This window comes from Aquarana catesbeiana, linkage group LG05, assembly GCF_042186555.1.
Source record: "Aquarana catesbeiana isolate 2022-GZ linkage group LG05, ASM4218655v1, whole genome shotgun sequence".
NCBI classification, from domain to species: Eukaryota; Metazoa; Chordata; class Amphibia; order Anura; family Ranidae; genus Aquarana; species Aquarana catesbeiana.
Window position 1 is genome coordinate 617,154,393 of NC_133328.1, and position 17,842 is coordinate 617,172,234.

The 17,842-nt window shown below is 43.3% G+C and overlaps 1 protein-coding gene across 1 annotated transcript in view; it reads right to left on the minus strand.

Annotated features, from left to right (window-relative positions):
- KCNQ3 (potassium voltage-gated channel subfamily Q member 3) overlaps window positions 1-17,842 on the minus strand; it is a 297,565-nt gene that overhangs the window by 82,217 nt on the left and 197,506 nt on the right. Inside the window, exons 6-8 of the mRNA XM_073632266.1 lie at window positions 11,895-12,005; window positions 9,823-9,918; window positions 8,209-8,303 (exon numbers count right to left, since the gene is read on the minus strand). Of these exons, the coding sequence (XP_073488367.1) occupies window positions 8,209-8,303; window positions 9,823-9,918; window positions 11,895-12,005 (302 nt within the window). The remainder of the gene's footprint in view (window positions 1-8,208; window positions 8,304-9,822; window positions 9,919-11,894; window positions 12,006-17,842) is intronic.

Genomic DNA, 17,842 nt, shown 5'->3' on the forward strand with positions numbered 1-17,842 from the left:
GACAGTAATTATTGATCCTGGAGGGCATTATTAAGTGGTAATAATTGATGTTTACTCGCATCGCTTGGCCCTGGTTAATATGTATATTCCTCCTCCTTTCGTTGGGACCATTCTCTATTAGGTACTGGAGAAACTTGCACCTCATGATTTGTGGGGATCGTAATAATATCTTGGACTATACATTGGATACTTCCAATCCACACAGGTCCACTAATCATGATGTATTGCATTGGACTGAGGCTGCGGTTCTTACTGAACTTTGGAGGTGGAAGCATCCCACCAAGAGATGCTATTTATACCTGTCCTCTGTGCATGCTTCCTCCTTCAGGATTGATATGGCTTTTGGTAATGAGGCCCTTTTGCCCCTGGTATCTGAGACCTCATACCTACCAGGGGGTGTCTGGGACCACACCCCATTGCAGATCACCCTAAAATTAGGGCCTCATGGGTCTAGGAGGGCTTGGCGTCTATCTCCCGGTTGGGTGGGGGAACCTACTTTGGAAGAAGTGTTGAAGCAACACATAGACTCATATTGGCAGATTAATGAGGGATCAGCCACAGTGCAGATTGAATGGGATGCGTTTAAGGCCACTACTAGGGGAATGTATATAAAAGCTCTTAGGAAAGAGCGCTACATAGGAGGCCCTGCAGCTGCCAACGTTGCCAGATGACTCGAGAATTTTTAGATGCCCCATTTAGTGAGGAGGAGGTAGTTTCCACAATCCGGAGGTTTCCCACGTGTAAGGCTCCTGGCCCAGATGGTATGCCAATAGAGTGGTACCATCAGTACTCAGAAGCCCTGGCGCCTCAATTGATAAAATTATATTTAGACTGTTTCCAGACAGATAGCCTTCCTTCTTCCTTTAATGAGGCTCACATAGTGCTCTTAGCTACACTAGATAAGGACCCACTACAGTGCTCTTCGTATAGACCTACATCATTATTAAATTTGGATTTCAAAATACTAACCAAATTGCTAGCTACTAGACTTATGTTGGCTTTACAACATATGGTTTCCCCAGATAAGACTCGATTTATGCCTAAGAAAGCTACGGATATCAATCTACGTAGGGTTTTCACACATACCCAGTTAGGCCTGGATATATCCAGTGGTGGCATATTGGTCTTTCTCAATTTGGAAAAGGCCTTTGATTCAGTGGATTGGAAATATATGTTTACGGTGTTAGAAGTGTTTGGCTTCGGCCCTCACTTTAGAAAGTGGATTGACATTCTCTATCACTCCCCAACCGCAGCCATAAAACTAAAATGGTATGTTATCTGAGGTTTTTTCGGTGAATAGGGGCACTCATCAAGGCTGCCCTATGTCCCCGAGTCTTTTCGCCATCATGATTGAACCTTTGGCTGCTGCTTTGAGGGCTTCCACGGTGGTGCGGGGAATAACTGTGGGTAGCCTAATTGAAAAAAACGGCTCTTTATGCTGATGATGTGGTTCTTTTTTTGCGCGATTCGGATAATTCCTTGGAGGCGGCATTAGACATCCTAAACTCTTTCGCAAACTTTTCAGGGCTGAAAGTCAATTGGGATAAATCCCAGATTCTTCCACTTAAAACGCCATCCCCCAATTGTAGGGTTCCGGGTAGTTAGTCCCCGCAGCATGTGGAAGGGATCAAATATTTGGGTCTGCATATATCCAATTCTGTGTCCGATTTTATTAAATTGAATGTCACTCCACTTCTGTTAAAGCTTAAATTTAGGTTGCAGGCTTGGCAGAATCTACCTTTATCACTCATTGGCAGGGTGAATTTATTGAAGATGAAATTTTTACCTTTATTTCTATATATATATTTCGGAATTCACCAGTCTGGATACTGAGATATGTATTTAAGAAAATAGCTTAGCTGGTGACGAATTTCTTGTGGCAGGGGCGTCACCCTCGGATTAAACTCAAAGTGTTACAATTGCCATGGAAACAAGGGGGTCTGGCGGTACCTGATTTTTATAGATACTTCCCAGCAGGTCAGTAGGTCTTTGCTCATAGGTGGTTTAGTCTCCTGGAGGATGATGCTGCGAATGCCCTAGAGGCGGCTATTGTCGGTTCCTATGAGGCGTTGGTACATCTGTTGTTACATGGCACTAGGGCTCCATACAATGTTACAGTATCCATGCGTACAACTGGTAGGGCATGGGTAGTGGCTAACAATATGAGAAGTGATACTGCAATTTCCCTTCACATGCCGTTATGGAGAAACCCCAACCTGATACATACGTTTAGGGTTGTTGTCCTGCTGGAAGGTGAACCTCCACCTCAGTCTCAAGTCTTTTGCTGACTCTAACAGGTTTTCTTCTAAGATTGCCCTGTATTTGGCTCTATCCATCTCCCATCATCTCTGACCAGCTTCCTTGTCCCTGCTGAAGAAAAGCATCCCCACAACATGATGCTGCCACCACCATGTTTCATGGTAGGGATGGGGTGTTCAGGGTGATGTACAGTGTTAGTTTTCCGCCACACATAGCGCTTTGCTTTTAGGTCGAAAAGTTCAAATTTGGCCTCATCTGACCAGAGCACCTTCTTCCACATGTTTGCTGTGTCCTCCACTTGGCTTTTCACAAACTGCAAACGGGACTTCTTATAGCTTTCTTTAAACAATGACTTTCTTCTTGCCACTCTTCCATAAAGGCCAGATTTGTGGAGTGCACGACTAATAGTTGTCCTGTGGACAGATTCTCCCAACTGAGCTGTGGATCTCTGCAGCTCCTCCAGAGTTACCATGGGCCTCTTGGCTGCTTCTCTGATTAATGCTCTCCTTGCCTGGCCTGTCAGTTTAGGTGGACGGCCATGTCTTGTTAGGTTTGCAGTTGTGCCATACTCTTTCCATTTTCGGATGATGGATTGAACAGTGCTCTGTGAGATGTTCAAAGCTTGGGATATTTTTTTATAACCTAAAACCTGCTTTAAACTTCTCCAAAACTTTATCCCTGACCAGTCTGGTGTGTTCCTTGGCCTTCATGATGCTGTTTGTTCACTAAGGTTCTCTAACAAACCTCTGAGGGTTTCACAGAGCAGCTGTATTTATACTGAGATTAAATTACACACAGGTGGACTCTATTTACTAATTAGGTGACTTCTAAAGGCAATTGGTTCCACTAGATTTTAGTTAGGGCTATCAGAGTAAAGGGGGCTGAATACAAATGCACGCCACACTTTTCAGATATTTGTAAAAAAAATTTGAAAGCCATTTATCATTTTCTTTCCACTTCACAATTATGTGGCGCTTTGTGTTGGTTTATCACGTAAAGTCCCAATAAAATACATTTATGTTTTTGGTTGTAACATGACAGAATGTGGAAAATTTCAAGGGGTGTGAATACTTTTTCAAGGCACTGTAGATCTTCCAGTACGCCCAAGCAACCCTTTGCTAGAACATACACTACCCAGTGAAGAGGAGAATGCTCCTACCTGGCTGAACATATTGGGTTTCCTGGCCAACTATTAATGACACTATCTGGTAGGGGTGCAACGGATCAAAAAACTCACGGTTCGGATCGTTCCTCGGATCAGAGTCACGGATCGGATCATTTTCGGATCAACAAAAAAAAAAAAAATATATCCACATCTCCCCACTGTAATACATCCACATGTCCCCCCCCCCCACTGTAATACATCCACATCCCCCCCACTGTAATACATCCACATGTCCCCCCCCACTGTAATACATCCACATGTCTCCCCCCCCACTGTAATACATCCACATGTCCCCCCCCCACTGTAATACATCCACATGTCCCCCCCCCCCACTGTAATACATCCACATTTCCCCCCCCTCCACTGTAATACATCCACATGTCCCCCCCCCCTCCACTGTAATACATCCACATGTCCCCCCCCCCCCTCCACTGTAATACATCCACATGTCCCCCCCCTCCACTGTAATACATCCACATGTTCCCCCCCCCCCCACTGTAATACATCCACATGTCCCCCCCCCACTGTAATACATCCACATGTCCCCCCCCCCACTGTAATACATCCACATGTCCCCCCCACTGTAATACATCCACATGTCCCCCCCCCACTGTAATACATCCACATGTCCCCCCCCCCACTGTAATACATCCACATGTCCCCCCCCACTGTAATACATCCACATGTCCCCCCCCCTCACTGTAATACATCCACATGCCCCCCCCCCCACTGTAATACATCCACATGTCCCCCCCCACTGTAATACATCCACATGTCCCCCCCCCCACTGTAATACATCCACATGTCCCCCCCCACTGTAATACATCCACATGTCCCCCCCCACTGTAATACATCCACATGTCCCCCCCCCACTGTAATACATCCACATGTCCCCCCCCCCCCACTGTAATACATCCACATGTCCCCCCCCCCACTGTAATACATCCACATGTCCACCCCACTGTAATACATCCACATGTCCCCCCCCCCACTGTAATACATCCACATGTCCCCCCCCCCACTGTAATACATCCACATGTCCCCCCCCCCCCACTGTAATACATCCACATGTCCCCCCCCCCCTCCACTGTAATACAGCCACATGTCCCCCCGCACTGTATACATTACAGTGCTGTTAGTCTGACCTTAGTGTTAAGAGAAGCCGGCGCCGCCAAGCCAGCCGCCGGACCCACGAGTTGAGGGCGGAGTGATGACGTCAGCACGCAGCTGAGTGCCGCCGGGTGTACCAAGATGGCCGCGGCTCCGGAGCTAGGCCGAAGCCGCGGCCTTTCCTAAAACCCGAGGCCGCGGAGCGCTCCGCGGATCGCGGGTGTGCCGATCCGAACAGCCTGGCCCGTTCGGATCACGGATCGGTGACGATCCGTTGCACCCCTACTATCTGGTTGGCTGGATTGGACACTTTTTTGGTTGTAACATGACAAATGTGGACAATTTCAAGGGATATGAATAATTTTTTACGGCACTGTAGATTCAACAAGGTGTTGGAAACATTCCTCAGAGATTTTGGTCCATATTGACATGAAGGCATCACACAGTTGCTGCAGATTTGCACATCCATAATTAGAATGGAGATTCCACCACATCCCAAAGGTGCTCTATTGGATGAGATGTGGTGAGTGTGGAGGACATTGGAGTACAGGGACCTCATTGTCCAGTGGTGAGATGATTGGAGCTTTGTGACATGGTGCATTATCCTGCTGGAAGGAGCCATCAGAAGATGAGGACACTGTAGTCATAAAGGGATGGACATGGTCAGCAACAATACTCAGGTAGGCCGTGGTGTTTAAATGATGCTCAATTGGTACTAAGGGGCCCAAAGTGTGCCAAGAGAATATCTCCCCCCCACACCATTACACCACCACCACCAGCCTGAACCGGTGATACAAGGCAGGATGGATCCATACTTTCATGTTGTTTACCTCAAATTCTGACCCTCCATCTGAATGTCGCAGCTGAAATCGAGACTCATCAGACCAGGCAACGTTTTTCCAATTTTGGTGATCCTGTGCGAATTGTAGCCTCAGTTTCCTGTTCTTAGCTGACAGGAGTGGTACCTTTTGCTGCTGTAGCCCATCTGCTTCAAGGTTCGATGTGCATTCAGAGATGGTATTCTGCATACCTTGTTTAAAAACAATTCATTTTTTGAATTACTGTTGCCTTTTTATCATCTTGTACCAGTCTGCCCATTCTCCTCTGACCTCTGACATCAACAAGGCATTTTCCTCCACACAATTGCCGCTCACTGGATATTTTCTCTTTTTCGGAACCATTTTCTGTAAACCCCGAGAGATGGTTGTGTGTGAAAATCCCAGTAGATCAGCAGTTTTTGAAATCCTCAGACCAGCCCGTCTGGCACCAACAACCATGCCACGTTCAAAGTCACGTTTGAACTTCAGCGCGTTGTCTTCACCACGCCTAGATGCCTAAATGCATTGAGTTGCTGCCATGTGACTGGCTGATTAGCAATTTGTGTTACCAAGCAATTGAACAGGTGTACCTACCCTGTTTCCCCGAAAATAAGACCTAGCGTGATTGTCGGTGATGGCTGCAATATAAGCCCTACCCCCCAAATAAGCCCTAGTTAAAGTCCTTGTAGGTCTTATTTTCAGGGTAGGGCTTATTTTCAGGGAAACAGGGTAGGGCTTATTTGGGGGGTATGGTTTATATTGCAGCCATCACTGACAATCATACTAGGTCTCATTTTCGGGGAAACAGGGTAATAAGAATATGTTCATTGGGAGAATTGAAATTGAAACGCCATACCACTGCAAGGAGGTCCAGATACAACTTTTTTCTATTAAAAGTCAGAGGTACAATCCAAAAAACTCGCCAACATGTTTTGAGGGTCCAAGATCCCCCTTCATCAGGGTTAGAAAGAAGATAAAAGGATTTCTATATCAATCAATTTCTATATCAATCTGGTATTGATACAATATCCTCGGGGGTCATAACTAAAGCCAAATAGTTAATCGTAAAGGGAGTGTCAAAATTAAAATATAGATAAAGGCAAAACTTTTTTTTCGTTTTGGATAGAGTGGAACGGATTAGAACCCCTATCAGTTTTTATTGCTGTCTGTGCCCCCCTTATGGAGAATCCCCCTCTCTATTTTTCCTTTATCATTATCTTTGAAAGTGAAAGTAAAAGAAAATCCCAAATTTTGGGTTGTCCCCAGAAAAGTAATAGAGGGCAAATCTTCCAATGGGGACATTAGTTCTAAAGACCTGGGGGGTTCTCAATGATTTCCCTTAATTTATAGGGATTTCCTCTCACTTCCTGTTTGGCTATGGGACAGGAAGTGAAGGGAAATCTACACAAATAGACTTCAAACACATGCTGGAAGGTTAGCCAGATCCTATCTAAAATTGGCCCTAGTATGTGTATGTATGAATGTGAGTTAGGGACCTTAGATTGTAAGCTCCTCGGGGGCAGAGACTGATGTGAATGTTCAATATAGGTGTAAAGCGCTGCGTAAATTGATGGCGCTATATAAGTAACTGGAATAAATAAATAAATAATAGGACACAAATGGCGCAAAAAAAAAAACTGACAGAGGTGATAACCCACCCTTACTTTATCCAAAACGGAAAGAAAAAGTCTTGCCTATAGTTCTACTTTAATATTAAAAAGTGCTGAACATTCAAAAAATAAACAAAAAACTATCATAATTATCACTATTATTAAAATGTTTCATTCCGGGTGATATGATAACCTAATCAGACTAAAATAATAATAATAATAAAAAAAAAGGGTAAAATATTTAAAAAATGGGTATGTGTATAATTTGAACAATACTTTGTACCATCTGACTGTACATTTGTAAAATGATAAAAAAAATAAATTATTCATAATAATAGCATAATAATAATCATAATCACTACTATTAAAATGATATATTCTTGGTAATAAATTAACCTAAAAGGAATAAATATATGAAAACATGAGCAAAATGATACATGTATAAATTGAACCATGCATAATACAATCTGATTGTACAATTGTAAACTATACAAGAACAAAAAATAAATTAAAAAAATAGCGACAATAATACTAAGAATAATGATACTTATTATATAATAATACATTCCTATTATCAAATATTACATATATTTATTGAGGGTCTTGTCTATACTAAGCCCTGCCCACTTGTTATAAGCCCTACCCACCACTTTAAATATTGAGGAGGTTAAGGAACGGTCATCCCGTTGGGTTCACACTATCTTCGCATGCGGCTCCCTGCAGGGGTCCGGTGCATCCCCGTTCACTGTTTCATGTCCAATTTCAGCCTGATTTTTTGGCTGAATTCAGACCTGGGCTCCTGTGCAAATTCGCACCGGAACCGCAGTGGAGATGTATGAACCCACTCCATAGAGACCTGGTCAAAATCTCTTGCTATTGCGAATTCGATGTGGGGAACATGATTCAGTTAGTTGTCCTTGTGGTAGATACATTAAGGACCATAGTGGTAACAGTCTCTATCAGCTTGTATTTGTTCCCAAGCACCCAACCTTGGCAGCGTTAGCAGCTGGGACCTGAGCTGTGCATTTTTTGTAGGCAGTTTTACCCCCCAAAGCCAAAGAAAACCATAGGCAGCTGCAGCCTAAACACTGCATGCCCGCCACCACCACCACTACTCTTCATAAATACGGGAAACGGATGAAACTTAAGAATAAGAAGCTAGCAAACTGCTGGTTGAAGGATGAGGCCACCCAAAGGCTTTAAGTCAAAGTTATAGAAAGGGTATGATATGAACTTTTGTACTTACCTAAAATACGGAAACTGGACGATAGATTCGTAGTGCTTCCATGTGGCTATGAGATCGAGCCTAGTCAGATTCGTAGCATAAAATCTCCAGGCAGACTAAAGTAAAACAAAATTAACAAAGTTGAAAATACAATACTTCCTTTAGCTGTAATACATTATACATGTGTACATTTTGTGGGGCGCCTGCAAAGAGGCATTTTGACTTTCTAGGGCACTACCAGGTTAAAGGGTTTAAGCCATGTGCTTAAAGGGTAAGAGCCCTGTACATTTATTCTTTTTGCACCACCCCATCCCCGGGCCCAAGTTACACCACCCTTCCCCTTCACAGATGTGTACTTACCTATATATGACATCTGTAGTTCTGCTGCTTGTTTACATCCAGCACCACAACACCCAACATCCAGCTACACTGTGGTCGCACCTACGCATTAGTGTCCCATAGACTTCTATTATACTGTCTCAAGTCATCTCCGGCCTTGTGACACAGACCGATAGAGGTCTATGGGGCATTAATGTGCAGGCGCAGCCAGGACAGGGAAGACTTGCACCAGTCAATGTAAACAAACTGCAGAACTTTTGAGGGCCACCACCACCTGAGTCCCAAAAATTGGACGTGACTCTTTATTTGTAATGCAACACACACTATCATGTATTTTGGAGCACAAAGATGCAGGTACATTGCTTTTGTGCTTTGGGGTGACATTCAAATTGAATGGCACTGTGACACAGCAATGCATGTAGCATGGAAATGTAAATAGGCTCTCCGTGGTTATAGATTGGTTTGGGCTTTACTGCTGGTTCACCATTTTCAGTCACACAATAGTCTCTCCAGTAGTTAACACAAGAGGGCTTTGTTATTCAGTAGGATCTACCGTATATACTCAAGTATAAGCAGAGTTTTTCAGCACATTTTTTTGTGCTGAAAATGCCCCCCTCGGCTTATACCGAGTCAAGCACTTTTCTGCAGCAGAGAATGACATTTTCCGAACCGACTTTGGGGCCCCGTATCTCGGGGCCACTTGGTGCTAGGAACCACAAATTTGGTATGCAAACCCAGTGGAACTAGCACTATAACATATCCAAGGTGCTAGGAACCCCAGCTTTGGATATGTTGTAGTGCTAGTTCCACTGGGTGTGCACACCAAATGTGGGGTTCCTAGCATCAAGTGCTCCTGAGATACGGGGCCCCAAAGTCAGTCAACTGTGTCCATCTGCAGCAATGTCATTTTGGGACCCTTTGGGTCCAGAGACCCCAAATTTTGGCTGCAGCTAGGGGGCATCTAGGAACCCTTAACTACAGAGTTTGAAGTTCAGGGGATCTATGGCTGCAAATGGGCACAGTGAGGCTACAAATGGGCATTGTTGACCCTCTTTTCCATTTACAGTAGCTGCGCATTTCCCACCCTAGGCTTATACTCGAGTCAATACGTTTTCCCAGTTTTTTGTGGTAAAATTAGGTTCCTCTGCTTATTTTTGGGTTGGCTTATACTCGAGTATATACGGTAGCTTGCACCATTAAACAAAAAAACAAAAAAAATATATATATATATATATATATATATATATATATATATATATATATATATATATATATATATATATATATATGTCTGACCTGGATGAGCTCAGCTGCTGGTTTCCTTCGCTTTTCAAAATGTTTTTGTCGATGTTGTTCTTGTACCTTAAGAGCCAAACCGGAGCCCAAAATACCCTAAAAGCAAAGCAAAAAAAAAAGAGTTATTCTTGATCCTAAAATACACTGACCCTGACTGCCTCAGAGGATGACCTTTGAACCTAGCTCTAACCCTGACACTGACCTAGATCAAACCCTGATCCTAATTATTTTATATCTTTTTTTTCCCCACACACTTTTTTTTTTTACCATTTTCTCCTCTAGCAAGGAGAAAAAGATACAATGCATCTTTTTCTCCATTGAAAAGTAGAAAACAACATAGGAGTGGGCTGTACAGTGACTGATCACTGTGATGGCCAACCAGAGGCTATCACGGCAATCAGGTGGCTGGGAACCAGGACTCCCAGTTCCAGAACAGGACCCATAGTTGTCACTGGCAGCTTGATCTCTGTACTGGGAGTGCACTGTGCAGCATACGCTCAGCACAAGACAGCAACGTATATATGTAGCCCCACGGATAAAAAACGACTTCCATAAGGACATACGCTCAGAGGGAAGGGTTTAAGATTTTACTAAAATATGACTACGGCTAGCAATAGTTACTAAAGAGAGTGCAAGTAAGACCAAACTAGAGTAAAAAAGAACTAAATAATAAATGCAAAATATAGATTAGGTTAAAAAATAACAATTTGGTTAAAACAAACATATGCCAACAATCTCAGCCTTGAAGAAGTTTCAACACATTGCAGTTTTCTTCTGAAATACCCCATCTTATATTGTGAGTATCTGTCTGATGCGCTGACTCTTTGAGAAATTTTATAAAAACACCATATTTGGAAATGATATCTTTGTGTTGTCTGTTAGTGGGAAGCCCCCCTTTGTAGCATCCCCTGTGCTCCTCAGGCTTCAGTGGAGGCTGTTTGGCTGGGATGCTTGCCCACTCCAATTCTTCATTTAGATTTTGTAAGTTGATGTTTTTGTACATTATATTGTAATGCATATAGTATGCATATTTTTGATTATATTTTTTTGTTTATATATTTTAATATGTATTTATCTATGTTGCAGACTACACCACCCATTATCTATCCCCCTGATGAAGATCAATTGAATAGAAACACGTTTTGAGGCAATTGCTATTTGTCACAGTTTGGGTGATGTCTGTATATGGTACCAAACTATATTGGTCATTTTACATTCATATGTGTTTTTAAATATGCTATTCTTAATAACATTTTGTGATTTTATATACTTATTTTTGGGTGCCTAAAAAAATCCCATCCTCCTATTATGTACTATTTTCTACAATAAGGTATGTGACACCCTAGTTACCATCACTAACCTGGATCTATAATTTGGAGGAGTGCCTCAATCTAAATAATCTAGAGATAGGGGTGGGTACCATCGTCCACAATGGTTTAGTATTAAAGAGAGATAACTGGGGCTGCCCCAAACATGCCTCCCGGCAAAAATGGAAGGGTACCCAAGGATTAGGCAAAAAGTATGATAAAATATAACAATTTAATAATAGAAAAACATGATTAAAATAGGGAAAGTAGACAATTTACAGAAGGGGCTATGTACCGAAATGTAGATCTTGAACAGAGTCAAGAGGACTTTGTCAAGATCTACATTTCGGTGCCCCTTGTGATCCTTGGGGCTCATCGACCCTTTGAAAAATATAATAATAAAATATATATTTGAGCAATATTATTACAGCAATAACATCATCCAAAAATGTTGACGCGTTTCATCCTTAGGCCTTCATCAAAAGCTTTTGATGAAGGTCTAAGGCCGAAACGCATCAGCATTTTTGGAATGATGTTATTGCTGTAATGCTCAAATAAATATTTTCTATGGAGAAGCTGTCGAGTTGCCGGCCTGTACTTTCTATGGATCTATTATATATTGGTTAACAAATTTAACTGAAGAACAAAATATGTATGCTTAAACAAAATATTACAATCTCTGAACTAGAATGACTGCTAAAGAGACAAATTATCCCTCTGTAGTAATGCTTCATTTCTAAACATTTATGTAGAGAGAGAACTTACAGCAGGAAGTGCAAAGAACGAAACACCAATCAAAGAAAAGGTGGCCGCAATCAGTCGTCCTTCCCAAGTCTTCGGAGTCTTGTCCCCATAGCCAATTGTAGCGAGAGTGATCTACAAAACATAGAATATTACCAAATTTTCTAAATACAATAACTACCATACTACGATACATGTGCTGTCATAAGGGACCTTCTAGAAACATTGGGCCAGCTGGCAGAGAGATCAAGCCAGCCATAAGGCTTATGCTCATGCACACAAACATGCACGTGTTTTCCAGGCATGGGAGCCTAAGAGTACAAGAATGTGCACAGAAACACACACATAACAGTGTACATGTGGATGCATGGGCACATCCACCACCGGTACCGGTGCTTAGTGGCCTATTTAAACCTGGGCCCTACATGGGGTTATTTCTGGATGGTCTTTCAGCGTGTATCTCTGTTATCCTTCATCCTTGACTCCATTAGTTACCTGACTTTCGTCTGACCTGTCCCTGGATTACTCTGTCTATGTCTGCTTCCTACATGTGCTACCAGCAGTGGCGGCTGCCTCCTGTCCTGATTTGCGGGAGGAGAGTGGGTGGAGCCCAACCTTTTTAAAGCCAATTAGGCCCTCGGGCTTAAATAGGGTTGCCACCTCATGCCTTTAAACCCGAACACATATGAATTACACAGGTTCTGAGGCTAATTTAATGCAGATAAGGCACTAAGTGAGTTTAATTACAACCTTAATCGGCCACAGAACCTGTGTAAATAATATGTGTTTGGGTTTAAAGGGGTGAGGTGGCAACCTAAGGCTCTAATCATGTGCTTCCAAAAAAAAAAAAAAACCTCATAGAAACCGATGAGTCTGGTGCCCTGCATGAAAATTAGGGGGTGGCGCCCCTGCGCCCCTTATTGACCGGCAACCGCTGGTTGTCAGCTTAGACTCTTGATCAATAGTCTTCATCATTGTCCACATGTTGCAAACCTCTGCTCATCTCTGACCTTGATCCTGCTCGTGATTTGGTACCTTCCTGCGTGTCTCTTACCGAAATTGGTTTGTGACCCTATTCTGCTCTCTAATGGTCTGGGTGAAGTGTCCTCATCTCTGCAGTTCTGCTTACCTGATACCAGTGCTCTCAAGTTCAAGCCAGCGGTTCCAGCTTTCTGGCACCTGCACTCTTCCATTGCCCTAGCAGACCCAGCTCATCTTCCAGGGGTGCTTGGACAGGAATTGTGCAAGAGCCCAGCCTCATCAATTTTCGAATTCCTCATACAAGTACATGACAGACCATTTGTTAGCGTGACATGTCCTAAATTGATAGACTTCACAGCTAGCCAGTACATCAGTTCAGTGTTCAGTACACTCACTCATCCTTGTCTATGCTACCTAGCAGCTGTCCAAGTTTTGGCACGTATAAGGGGGAATGACTATGAACAGCCCAAATCTATTATATGCCTGGCCTAAAAGTGAATGCCAGCCAACAACTACATACATAGGTGAACTGTGTACTGTATATAGGTGTGTGCACAGTAGTAGCGGCCTGTCCATATGGAGCGCAGCTCCCCTAATCCATGTGCCCGGCCCCTAATCTGCATGCAGGGTGCTGGACACATTGTACCGGACCCTACTGACATGTGTAGCTTTGGAGTGCACACCCTAATCCTAATGCAATAATCTGTACACACCTATGACTACATATATGTTAACTGTTGTGCCTAGCACAAAAAAATGAAGTCCTGTTTAGTCTTGAGACTCTGGCACCCTGCTGGCTTATGTTGGTAGATTGGTGGCCTACATTTTCTTTACTGCGGTTAAGAACTACAGTAGGTCACAGACCCACCCCTGATCTTTAAAAGATTAAACCAAACTTTAACTCCTGTCAGCAGTGTTAGACTGACACCATGTCACAATGTAACAGAGCCCAGCACTGCTGATCCTCCCAGTCCTTCTTTACAAGGAACTGCAGGAAGCTAAATTAAATACATATTCAGGTACCTGAACTGGCTAGGGCAACAATGATTGGGTCAAAACATTTGAGAAAGTAATTATACTGCCTCAGTCAAAATTTTTGTTTGTGCTGCTGTGGTCTCTACATGGTGGTTATTCGGGCCTGTGTTACTTTGTTGACCCTCCATACTTTTTTGGAGTGCCACATTGGCCAGGCTTTGTTCTATATTGGCCTGCTGCTGTGCTGCATTAGCCTAGCAATTGCCTCAACATTTACTCCATGTTTAAGTCAAAATGGTATTAGTTCTTTAAATGTTTTCTTCCAATATCTGCCCGTATGCTCCACTAGTTGTGATGTTTGAGGTCATTAATATGATTTTGGGACTATGCAGTCCATTTTATTTTTTTTAAACTCACAAGGCTTATCAGTAGCAAAACAAAAGTCCAGATCCACAAACCAGAACTCAAATGCTTACTTTTAGATCAATGTAGTCCCAGCAGCAGAACAATGTAGTCTTAGAAAGAGAAATATACTTTCTCATCACTTTCTCTCTTACCTCTCTACCTTCTACTTTTTACAAAAAGCCTTCTAGATCATTCAGGGAAGATTTATCGCCTCAAACTATTTTACAGTTGCTCCACAGAGTTTGTGGTGTACTGTGTGTCCTCCTGCCCCTGTGGCCTCCTATACGTGAGCCCCACTGTCCGCACAGTGCGGGCCCATTTTGGGGACCACAGGAGGCTGATTGAGAAGGGGTCTGTGGACCACAGTGTCCCCAGCCATTTCCTTTCTCATCACAGTCAGTCCACCAAGGGGCTGCGGCGGGTTTGGGTAATTGAAACCATTCCCCCCTGCGACTCTCTATCTGAGTGATTTCAGAAATTGTGTCACAAAGAGACCTTTTGGATTTTCACCCTCAATTCTTTGGCACCTAGAGGGTTAAATGAGAAATCAATACCATCTTGTGAAGTCCCTTATGTTTTTTTGTCACTTTCCCATTTGGGTATTTACCTTCAGAGTAATGTGCTACATGTACGTTAATTATGCAATTATTTGTTACATTTTACCAAAGCAGCTTTTATTTATTATTGCTATTGTATTTGCACTTTTTTATATATTCATATGGGTACGTATGTGTTTACTCACACACCGATATAGTCATATGATAATTAAAGGAGTTGTAAAGGCAAAAGGTTTTTTATCTTAATGCATTCTATGCATTAAGATAAAAAAAAAACCTTCTGTGTGTAGCAGCCTCCCCAGCACCCCCAACACTTACCCTGTGCCCCTTCTCTCTCCAGCGATGTCCACGATTCCCTTGGCCATCCGGGACTCTCCTCCTGATTGCCTGGGGCACAGCCACAGTGTCATTGGCTCCCACAGCTGTCAATTAAAGTCAGTTAGCCAATCAGGTCAGAAAGGGGGTGGGGCCAAATGGCAGATGCATATCTGAATGGACACACAGGGCTGCAGCTCGGCTTGGGTGCCCCCATAGCAAGCTGCTGGCTGTGGGGGCACTTGTCAGGAGGGAAGGGCCAGGAGCACAGAAGAGGGACCCCAGAAGAGAAGGATCTGGGCTGCTCTGTGCAAAACCAATGTTGTCTTTAGTTATATTTTTTAGTTACGAGACATGGGTGGATTGGGGGACTATAGAAGTCCACCTGTTTCTTGTTTCTTTTTACATATATCATTTTAATCAATCTTACATTATTGCCTTTTCGATCCCCCCCCCAACACACACATGCGCTCTGTCCGAATCGCTATGCGATCCTCAGCTCTATGGAGTTCTTCTGTTGAGCGTTCTGCTAGATAGTCTTTCTCTGCCCATTCCCTCCCTGGTTAGCCCCATCGCTGTCTGTGTGAGAGTATATATTCTCCCACTCAAGGAGGGGCGGGTTAGCCTGAAGAAGGAGGCTGAGCCTTGGAAACACGTTGCGGGCCACCCCCTCCACACCTTGAGTGTCTTATGTTTGCTGCAGCTCCTAGGAGGTGCGTGAGAGCCGGTGAAGCCGCCGGGCTTCTGCTCTCCTATGTGGCGGGTCCCAGCTAGAGTGGGCGGTGGTTCCTTCATCGATTGTGTCCACCTTCGTTTTCTGGCGGTGGGAGTCTTTTGGAGTTTGCTGAGGCTGTCAGCCTCAGCTGTCTTCACCAGCGAATGTGGACACTCACAGAAGCCCTCCAGTCCACCCTGTCTTCCAACCTGGATCATCACACACGATAGCACCTCTACATGCAGTTTGCACGTTTCTTAGATGTAAATGGATATTTGAATAAAGTATTGTTGGTTTTACTTACACTGACCTAGTGCCCTGTTTTTCTCCTTTTTTTTATTTCAGTTTCTGAGGAAATCCCAAACCTCAACAAGGAGCTGCCAGCAGTGTTAATTTTGGCAGCAAATTTCGATTTAGTTTTAGTCTTATGCCGCATACATATGAGCGGAATGTCCCTCAGAAAAAGTCAGATGGGAGCTTTTCATCGTATATTCCGACCATGTGTATGCCCCATCGGACTTTTTCTGTCGAAAATTCAGACGGACTTAGATAGAGAACATGTTCTAAATTTTTTTGACAGAATTAATTCCTATCGGGAAAACCGCTCATCTTTATGCTGTTCCAACGCACCAAAAACGACGCATGCTCTGAAGCAAGTACAAGACAGAAGCTATTGGCTACTGGCTATTGAACTTCCTCTTTCTAGTCCCGTCGTACGTGTTGTACGTCACCGCGTTCTGGACGGTCGGACTTTGGTGTGACCGTGTGTATGCAAGACACGTCGAGCGGAATTCCGTCGGAATAACCTTCAGAGTTTATTCCGACAGCAAAACCGGTCGTGTATACAGGGCATTAGTCTTAGGATTAAAATGGCATTTTAGATTTAGTCCCATTTTAGTCTTCTGCAATTGTTTTAGTTTTAGTCGTATTTAGTCAACTAAATCTCCAGTAGATTTTAGTCGACTAAAATGTCCTACGTTTGACATTTTAGTCGACTAAAATCTCCAGTATATTTTCGTTGACTAAAACTCATTTTAGTCGTCTAAAATCTAATAGGTGTAATGAAATTCTAATGCATTAGTTAACATTTCTCTACAATTTCCAAACTCATTATATACTGCTGGAGTGAAAAATCTCATATGTTATTATGTATGGCATTGAGATATGAACATGCACTACAGACCAGTGTTAATTTTGAAGTCAAATTTCAATTTAGTTTTAGTCTTAGTCTTTTGACTAAAATGGCATTTTAGTTTTAGACCCCTTTCACATTGTGCCACCACCAGCGTCAGCGGTAAAGCGGCGCTATTTTTAGCGGCGCTTTACTGTCGTTTTAGCAGCACTATTGCCCGCTAGCAGGGAGGTTTTAACCCCCCGCTAGTGACCGAAAAGGGGTTAAATCCGCTGGCAAAACGCCGCTCTTGCCGGCGGTATCGCAGCGCTGCCCCATTGATTTCAATGGGGAGCAGCGGTGGAGGAGCGCTGAGTTCACCGCTCCTTCACGGCTCCAAAGAAGCTGCTGGCAGGACTTTTTCTGACGCCCTGCCAGCGCACCACTCCAGTGTGAAAGCCCTTGGGCTTTCACACTGGAGTGAATGGAGCAGCTGTTTTAGAGCGGTATGCAGGCGCTATTTTTAACGCTATAGTGCAGTGGTTCTCAACTCCAGTCCTCAGGACCCACTAACAGGCCAGGTTTGCAGGATAACTGAAATACATCACAGGTGATATAATTTGCTGCTCAGTGATTGCAGTATTCTAGTCTGCATCTCCCCAAGATAATACTTAAAATCTGGCCTGTTAGTGGGTCCTGAGGACAGGAGTTGAGAACCACTGCTATAGTGCCTGCAAAACGCTCCAGTGTGAAAGCGGTCTAAGTCCCATTTTAGTCTTTTGACTAAAATGCCATTTTAGTTTTAGTCGTATTTTAGTCATCTCAATTGTTTTAGTTTTAGTCGACTAAATGAATACTATTTTAGTCGACTAAATAGTTTTAGTCGTTTTAGTCGACGAAATTAACACTGGCT